This window comes from Syngnathus scovelli, chromosome 2 (assembly GCF_024217435.2).
Source record: "Syngnathus scovelli strain Florida chromosome 2, RoL_Ssco_1.2, whole genome shotgun sequence".
Taxonomy (NCBI): Eukaryota; Metazoa; Chordata; class Actinopteri; order Syngnathiformes; family Syngnathidae; genus Syngnathus; species Syngnathus scovelli.
In genome coordinates, this window is record NC_090848.1 from 26,702,177 (window position 1) to 26,712,083 (window position 9,907).

At 45.5% G+C, this 9,907-nt stretch overlaps 1 protein-coding gene across 1 annotated transcript in view; it reads right to left on the reverse strand.

Annotated features, from left to right (window-relative positions):
• Positions 1-3,041, reverse strand: part of itpr3 (inositol 1,4,5-trisphosphate receptor, type 3) — a 459,677-nt gene extending 456,636 nt beyond the window's left edge. Inside the window, exon 1 of the mRNA XM_049754123.2 lies at positions 2,776-3,041. Within this exon, the coding sequence (XP_049610080.1) occupies positions 2,776-2,867 (92 nt within the window). The 5' untranslated portion in view covers positions 2,868-3,041. The remainder of the gene's footprint in view (positions 1-2,775) is intronic.
• Positions 3,042-9,907: the final 6,866 nt, after the last annotated feature.

The following is a 9,907-nucleotide window of genomic DNA, read 5'->3' on the forward strand; positions in this document are numbered from 1 at the left end:
GGGAAATGTACATACCTGACTGACTTGTCATGGCAGTAACTAGTACATGTACCCAATTGTTCTTAAATAAAGAATTCAGGTCTTTTACCAGGCCTTTACATTTGCATTACATGATACTTTATAATTCTACTTCGCTACATCTCAGTTTGTGTCAGTTTAGGGGTCCGGAAGTGGAAAAGTTTGAGAACCCTATGCTTTTAACAGTACAACTGAAAGAGTCAAACTCTTACTGTACATACTTTTACTTGAAAATAACTGAATACTTCATCCACAATTGAATATAATATGCATGGCACTTACAGTATCTATATGGTGATACATCATATGAAACTTACAGTATCTATATGGTGATACATCATATGAAAGAATAGTATGTTATGAGAAAATCTTAGGTCCTATGACCTGTACACTCCTTTTGTCCATTATCCCTTAAACGATTAAAACTCAAATTACTTATATCCAGGTCTGTGACAATATATATTATACCATCATAAGGGGGTTGCACAGGCACACGATTGAGTGGCCTTTGATCCTGAGGAAGTTGGAGCATTCCCATTGTCCACAGTTGCAGTGGGGACCGACTCACCATTGTCCTCAAGCTGTGGTTGTTCCACTGGATCACAAACTCATCCACAGATCTGTTTATTCTAGGAAGATAAACATGTTGAAGAGCTGTAATGTGAAGAGGGTCAGTGCTGTCTAAAACTGACATATTCCATGAAGAGGAAAAGGTCTTTATAGTATGCTGACACAACCCTGTTTACTTCGATCCTTTGATTATGCACACTACGTCCAACCATGAAACTTCCTCCGTTTGTTCCTCGATTTGCAATCATGAACCGTGCAACATCAATGTTCTCGCTACCAGCATCACCCCTGACATGGTGTGGCAGTCCAAATACATTCACAGCACCCTGGAAAAGATGCAAGGCAGTCGATGCTCGGTTGTCTGTGCAACATCTCAGAAAGGTAATGCAGCGACTGTAGCCATCAACAGCTCCATGATAGACAAATCCCCATGGATTTAAATTGTGGTTTGTGTCAATATGCCCGAAATAAGAAGAAATTTATTATTATTTCTGTTTTTGATATTGTTATTATTAATATTATTATCATTATTATTGTTGTTGTTGTTGTTATGATTATTATTGTAATAGACAACACTGGATGTACATAAAAATGTAACTTCATTGATTTTGCTGTAAGACTATTTGTACTTGGTAATAAGAATGTTCCAATCTCGGATGTAATGCGCCTCATGTACTAAGGCTACAAGTCCTTGCTGCAGATGCAGTTCAACTCCTGCCTGCGACCCTTTGCTGCGCATTATTGACCAGCTAGGAAAAAATAACTAATGTTAATCAAATTTATAAAACACATACCACACTTCATTTGGGGAAGGGACATTGTAGACCCTCCGTTGAATTGCCCTTCGTTCTCTCAAGGCTCGCCCCACTGGATCTACTGCCCTTAAACGCTCCCGTACCCGCCAACGCTGAACTCTGATTCCTCTCCCTCTCAAACTACCAGTGACATAGGTCTCTCCAGAACCAGGGGTTTGTCTGACAATATCAGCAATAAGACAATCGAGATCGTCATTTGTAATGTCAGTGAAACTCCCATAATCCACCAGACCGAGTTGTGTCCTGTAGTTGTACAGTGTTCGGATATTTACAGACAGCATCCGAGATATTGTGATCCAGCTAAACCCTAAATCTCACATGTGAATCAGCTGAGCAGCTGGTATGTTGTACCTTCAAAGAGAAAAAATAAAATAAAAACAAATGTGTTAATTCACATGTGAATGTGCTTATTCCTATAGCAAGTACCTTGCAGCTATAATATTTTTTTATGTGATGATAAATAATAATACGTTTGTAAGTAGATATTATTCTTGGGCTGCATTAGCCTACATCCCCATACACTTGTTTAAATATTACTTACCTTAGCCTTCCTCTCTGAGATGCAGAATGTGTGCCCATGTCATGCGGTCGTCCATCAACTTCCAGCTGGACTGTTATTTCCGCCAACATCTCGTTTAGAGACTCGTAGAGTCGTTCAAGACGCATAATGTTCTTTCAGCAATGTTATGTTGAACATTATTACTCATAAGCACTATGAATGACGCAATAATGGAGATATGATCCTCAATGTGACGAGATACAGTCTCCAAACTGTCATTTGGAGTACAACCTATAGCAAAAAAGTTTTCCAGTTCAGTAAAGTACTGGAATATTTCAGCTGAATTCTGAAGGCTACCACCTGACTTGACTTGGTTTTAGTAAAACTTCATTCAATATATTCCGAAGTTCATTCAATATATTCCGAAGTTCATTCAATATATTCAAGTTTCATTCAATATATTCCAAAATTCATTCAATATATTCCGAATTTCATTCAATATATTCTGAAGTTAATTCAATATCTTCCGAAGTTCATTCAATATATTCTGAAGTTCATTCAATATATTCAAGGTTCATTCAATATATTCAAGGTTCATTCAATATAATCCGAAGTTCATTCAATATATTCAAGGTTCATTCAATATATTCAAGGTTCATTCAATATATTCCGAAGTTCATTCAATATATTCCGAAATTCATTCAATATATTCAAGGTTCATTCAATATATTCCGAAGTTCATTCAATATACATACATACATACATACACATATATATATAGTCTAACGTGTCTTCGTTAGCTGTTTTTATTCATGACCATAGGACAACATAAGTGTGTATATTGTGTGCGTGCGTGCGTGCGCGTGTGCTCACCCAAGGGTGCTGATGAAGCCATTAACGGTGCCCTCGGCGTACAGGGACACCAGGTCTCCAATGTGTAAGAAACTGGACGCTGTGTCCGACATGTTAGGTATGCAGTTGAATCAAGAAGTTGTAGTGAGCACAAATTCGCCGGTGCCCCCCGCTTCCTCAGACCACCACCTCGCTCCTGCTTCACTTGGTAATAGCTGGAGGTCGCTGTACTTCGCAACACATCCGCCAGTTCGCTCCTCCAAAGCAGGAAATGAGTGAAGGTGTAAGGCGTGTGACCAATGTGCTTCGAGGGATACGCCCCCTGCTTCAAACAGCACGTGATCTGACTCCCCAGAGAGCAAAAGATATTAAATCAACGTAGAATTAGGATTGAGAAGGTTAATTTTTGGGTATGGTTAAAGATGGGTCGGTCATTCAACGTTGATTCAACATTTGTCACTGTTGAAGTTTGTTTTCAAAAGACACCACTATGTTGTATTTTTGTTGGTTTAAAACGTTTGAAAAGTCAGTGTTTATAATGGTGAATCTAAGTTCTTCTCGGCTCAGCGGGTCCAAGGTAGTGCTGACAGGACACACATATCCTGGACACACATACATATATAGATAGATAGATAGATAGATAGATAGATAGATAGATAGATAGATAGATAGATAGATAGATAGATAGATAGATAGATAGATAATGTAAATGGCGGCATCCACACAAAGACGAACTCACAAGTGAATACATCACAATAGAAAAGTGGGAACGTGAAATATTTTTTCCGTAAGTTGCAGTTTTGTTGTTCTTCAACTTCATTCCGAACGCTATGTAGAACGCACGTAACAGAAGGCATATATGTCAAACTAATCGTGTGCTTTTGAATGCTCGGATGTTTCTTGTGTGAAAGAAGAGAAAAATATAATATTCTTATCAGACATGGAAAACAAACATGCATATTTAACTTCGGTGCTCGGTACTTACTATAAAGCACATAATAATCAAACGTTATTATTATTGAACTTTACCTATTCATTAATACAAAATATAGAAACAGTGACACCTAGTGACCTAAATCTATCACTGTGATTGTAATTATGATTAATATAGTTGTCATTACTATTATCATGCAAATGCTTTGTCACCACTGTATTTTAAAAAGATGGTTGTTTACAAGAGAGGAAAGTCTGATACTTTGTATTCATGTCTACAGTAAGTTCGATAGAGCCAGATTGCAACTAAGACCAACCAAAGGAGGACAACCAACGTCAAAGAAAGTGGTAGGTCTATTAAAATTCCCTCGAGTGGTGACTTCAAAGAAAGGAGTTGTAGCCCAGTACCTAAAGGATACAAGAACTTAGTCAAGAAAAGCTTGGACAGTTTTTGAAGTACTACTGCACAGGCTCTGATTTCTCAGTCTCTCTGTTTAATTCACAGCTCTGACGTGTCACTAGAAGACCCATCCTTCCCATAGTACATGTGGGAAACTGTTAAAGCTGTCTTACAGCTATAACCATTACCCATACTTCCACAGTGAATTTAATTTCATTTTTGAAAACAACATCTAGATAATGGATACTGTTTAGGTTAGTCATAGTGTTGTCAGGATCGGGGGTGGCATGGAGCAGGACGACCAAGTGCAGCTTGGACCAGGGTTTATTGAAGCAACTCAAAATACAGACTCGGTAAACTGACATGACTTAAACAATAACTTGACTGACCGGGACGTGAAACAAGAAGACAGCAGGACATGACGGCATCAAGACAGTACGCCAACACCGAACGACAGCAACCAAAACCAAAACCAACCAATACCAATACCAATGATCCGGCAGGGAGAGAGGGGCAGACAGGACTTTTATACACGACAGGTAACGAGAGGCAGGTGGGAACAATCACACTGATCATGGGCACACAGGAGGGGAGGGGCGAGCACACAGACAGAAACCAAGACAACAGACACATAATGGAGCAGTTGGGGACGAGACGTGACAGAACCCCCCCCACAAGGGACGTCTCCCGACGTCCCAAAAAAAAAAAAACTAGGGGAACCGAACCGCACCGCACTCGGGCGGCGACTTGGGGAACCGCACCGCACCGCACTCGGGCGGCGACTTGGGGAACCGCACCGCACTCGGGCGGCGACTTGGGGAACCGCACCGCACTCGGGCGGCGACTTGGGGAACCGAACCGCACCGCACTCGGGCGGCGACTTGGGGAACCGAACCGCACCGCACTCGGGCGGCGACTTGGGGAACCGAACCGCACCGCACTCGGGCGGCGACTTGGGGAACCGAACCGCACCGCACTCGGGCGGCAACTTGGGGAACCGAACCGCACCGCACTCGGGCGGCGACTTGGGGAACCGAACCGCACTCGGGCGGCGACTTGGGGAACCGAACCGCACTCGGGCGGCGACTTGGGGAACCGAACCGCACTCCGGCGGCGACTTCGGGGACAGAACCGCACTCCGGCGGCGACTTCGGGGACAGAACCGCACTCGGGCAGCGACTTCGGGGACAGAACCGCACTCGGGCGGCAACTGCGGGGACAGATCCGCACTCGGGCGGCGACTGCGGGGACAGATCCGCACTCGGGCAGCGACTTCGGGGACAGAACCGCACTCGGGCGGCGACTGCGGGGACAGATCCGCACTCTGGCGGCGACCTAGGGGACAGAGCCGCACTCCGGCGGCGCCCTAGGGGACAGAGCCGCACTCTGGCGGTGACCTAGGGGACAGAACCGCACTCCGGCGGCGCCCTAGGGGAACCCAACCGCACACGGGCGGCGACTTGGGGAAACAGAACCGCACTCCGCGGAAACTCGGGGAAACAACCGCACTGGGGCGGCGACTTGGGAAGTCTGTACCGGCGGCCACTCACAAAGTCCGTACAGTGATCGGCGACATTCGGAAGGCGGAGCTGTGCGCGGCGGCAAGAGCCATCACGCGCCGCAGCAGTGGGAATGGAGCCAGGGACGATCGCGGGTCCGACGCAGCTGGCTTGGATGTCTGGCGACGTTCGCGGGTCCTGCGACGCTGGCGTGGAGCCCGATGGCGGCCGTGAGTTTGATGACGCCGGGAGGCACTCCAACGGCGGCCGTGGGTCCGGCGTCGCGGCACCAGAGTCCGATCGCGGCCGCAAAGCCGCTGGCGCCAGAAGCACTCCGATGGCGGCCGCGGGTCCGGCGTCGTGGCAGCGAAGTCCGACGACGGTCGCAGAGGCGATGGTGCCGGGAGGAACTCCGATGGCAGCCGTGAGTCCGGTGTCGCTGGAGCAAGATCCGATGGCAGTTGCAAGCCCATGGCGCTGGAACAAGCTCGGACGACGATCGGGCGTCGCAGCGGGAGCTGGTGGTGGAGGTGGGTCCAAGCGCTGGTCGTTGTGATGGCCGGATCATTCTGTCAGGATCGGGGGTGGCATGGAGCTTGGACCAGGGTTTATTGACTGACCGGGACGTGAAACAAGAAGACAGCAGGACATGACGGCATCAAGACAGTACGCCAACACCGAACGACAGCAACCAAAACCAAAACCAACCAATAGCAATACCAATGATCCGGCAGGGAGAGAGGGGCAGACAGGACTTTTATACACGACAGGTAACGAGAGGCAGGTGGGAACAATCACACTGATCATGGGCACACAGGAGGGGAGGGGCGAGCACACAGACAGAAACCAAGACAACAGACACATAATGGAGCAGTTGGGGACGAGACGTGACAAGTGTCATGAATTGTTTAACCACCACTCTATTAAATTGTGTTCATGGACATTTTGGCTGAGTTTCAACCACATTTTTGCATTTCTGGAAGTTGTAACTTCCTTCTTACCAGCACTTGTTATTGTTGAGGCCCATTGTAAAGTTTTTGGAGTTTATTCAAAGTGTTTGTGAGGTAAATTACTGTTTTGTGAATGTACAAAATGTTTAGTCAAATGTAAGTTGTCAAAGAAACCTTAGTGAACGATTTCAAGTGTACTATACTGCACATTTTGGAATTGAACAAACAACTTTGCTGAGAAACTGTCATATGTAAATTTATTTTACATGCATATTTCTACCTCATTTTGCATTTTTAAGAGTAAAAAAAAATGTAAGCTGTGCTCAGGGAGAAATTTCTTCAGCATAACAGTAAGCTTTACTCATAAAGGTTGACTGTGGTTCTCAAAATACAGTCAAACCTCAGTTTTCGACCACAATCCGTTCCAGACGGCGGTTCGAGAAGTGAATCGTTCGAGTTCCGAATCTATTTTTAACATTACAAATAATGGGGGGAAAAAATTAATCCGTTCCAAAAACGCCTTTTTAAGCATTTATTCATTTGCGCATTTTTGGCCGATCACGCAACTGCAGCGTACCGCCGAACGCGCAACTGCACCGGGCTGTTCGCATTATTGTGACAGAGCCGTGGCTGAATTTTAGAAAATATTTTTAAAGTCCTGATGTACTTTCCAAAATTTAAGTGGACCTCAGTGCGCAGGGAGCTTAATTTGGTCCGATCGTGCAACCGCAGCGCGCCGGGGGCTCACTGTCGCAATGCTTTAAGAGCGTCTTTGTGAATGGCTTTACTGCTCCCACTTGCTTTCTTTGGAGGCATGATTAGGGGTTAATACAATCCTCAAAGTAACGTAAATACGCGCTGGAGCGGCGATCTGGCTGGGGTGGACAAGCAGTTCTGCGGATTTCTGAATTGTAAAGTCAGTTTCTCAGGGACTGAAGAGCGAAACATCACGGGACAAACTGACGCTCGGGTCTGCGCTGGCGGCGCTGATACGTATAGCGCTGTCCATGAGCCCGTGGCAGGTGACGGCGATTCCACTGACAGGGGGGCGTGGTCCTGTCGCAGGTGGCGCCAGCACACGACAATAACAACGAACGGAGTCAGTCGGCATCCGGGCAACGCGGTCGAGTTTTCTCAGGTCCTCTCGGCTCATCTCGCGGGGTTCGACCTCCGAATTTTGTTCGACAACCGAAGCAAAAAAATCTCCAATTATTCGTTGGAATTCCGATTTGTTCAAGAACCGGGACGTTCGAAAACCAAGGCTTGACTGTATTGTACATCCTAAAGAACAGGACACATTTGTCAAAAAAGTTTTGTTTGATTATTAGCATTCAGAAATAAATGTCTTAGTAGTTAGTAGTAGTTAGGCCTTTTCATTCCTTTCGGAACATAGGCCATCGATGAAGAGTTTCCACCCTCGTCTGTCTTGTGCCTTTTTCTCCAGGTGTTTCCACGACAGTCCTGTCTTCTTGACATCCAACTCTATGCTCCTTCTCCAGTTGTTTTGGGGTCTCCCTCTGCTTCTTTTGCCTTGTGGGTTCCATGTTAACGCCTATTTGGTTATAGCCGTCTTGTTTATTCTCAGGGTATGTCCTATCCAGCTCCACTTCCTCCTCAAAACCTGTATCTCTATTGTTTCTTGTTTGGTGCGGTCTCATAGGCTGGTGTTGCTGATGCGGTTGGGACAGAAGATCCTGAGGATGTGTCTTAGGCAGTGGTTTGTGAAGGTTTGCAGTTTAGCGGTGATGTGTTTGGTGGTCCTCCATGTTTCTGATCCATATAGCAGCACTGTTCTGATGTTGGAGTTGAAGATTTTGAGTTTAATATTGTGTGAAATGTTTTTGGTTTTCTAGATCTTATCTAATATGTTGAATGCTGTCCTTGCTTTCCCTATTCTTGATTTCACATCTTCCTCCGTTCCACCGTCCACTGCAATTACACTTCCCAAGTATGTGAATTTGTCTACCTCTTCCAGCGGGCAGCCCCTGAGGTTAATGGGGTTTGTGTTTTTGTTGTTTACTCGCATTACTTTGGTTTTTGCTCCGTTTATTTTTAGTCCCAGTCCTGCTACTGTTTTTTTGAGTAGTTGAGTTTTCTCCTGTATCTGTCGGTGGCTGTATGAGAGTAGAGCAATATGGTCAGCAAAGTCCAGGTCTTCTAGTTGTTCTGTCAAAGTCCATTGGATGCCTGTCTTTTTAAAGTGGGTAGTTTGTTTCATGATCCAGTCAATGCATAGGAGGAATAGAAAGGGGGAAAGTAGACATTCCTGTTTCACTCCAGTGAGCACGGTGAATGTTTTCTGTGTTGGTCCCTGGTGCAGCACTTGGCACTGCATATCCTGATATGAGCTTTTGATGATGTTGATGAACTTATGGGGTATTCCGTAATGTGCCATTAAGCTCCATAATAGCTTCCGGTCTACTCTGTCAAACGCCTTTTTGAAGTCTATGAAATTTACGTAAGCCGGAGTGTTCCATTCTCTCGATTGTTCTATAATGATCCTAAGGGTAGCAATTTGGTCAATACATGATCTTCCACTTCTGAAACCAGCTTGATTTTCTCTGAGCTCCTCGTCAACCCCTTTCTGTAGTCTTTCTAAGATGATGCGGCTTACACTTTGCTCGGTGTTGATAGCATCATGATGCCTCTGTAGTTGTTGCAGTCTCTAAGGTCTCCTTTTTTGGAGATGACAGCAATAAGCCCATCTTTCCAGTCTGCTGGTATATTTTCTTCCTCCTCCCATATTTTCCTGATGAGTGTGTGGAGCATGGTGGTTGTAGTTTCAACATCCGCCTGTAGGGCCTCTGCTTGGATTTCATCTGGCCCTGCGGCTTTGCCACGTCGGAGCATCATGATAGCCATCTTTCCCTCTTTACCTCTCATCTTGTTGGGGAGGCGCAATTGATTTTGAGTTGGTATGCTGCTGGTGGGATCTCTATTACTCGGTCGGGCGATGGTTTATTCAACAGCTCGCTGAAATGCTCTGTCCACCTTTGGTGTTGTTCCTCCTTGGTGGTTCGTCCCTCTTTATTCCGGATTTGTGTGTTGTTCAGTCTGAACTTCCCAGCTAGTTTCCTGGTGGTCATGTAGAGTTCCTTGAGATTATTTTGTGCTGGTGCTTCCTGTGCTTCTTTAGCCAGTGCCTCAATGTAGTTTTTCTTGTCTCGTTTGGCACGTTTCCTTACTTCCTTGTTTGCTTCCTCGTAGTCCTTGTGGGCTGCGGCCTTTCTCGCTCCTGTCTTGCATTTGTTTAGTGTGTCCTTTTTGGCCCTCCTTACTTCTATTATTTTCCAGGTTTCTGTTAATAGCCAAGGTTTATGGTTTGTTGTCCTTTTCCCTAAAACTTCCAGACAGGTCTCCTTCTATACACT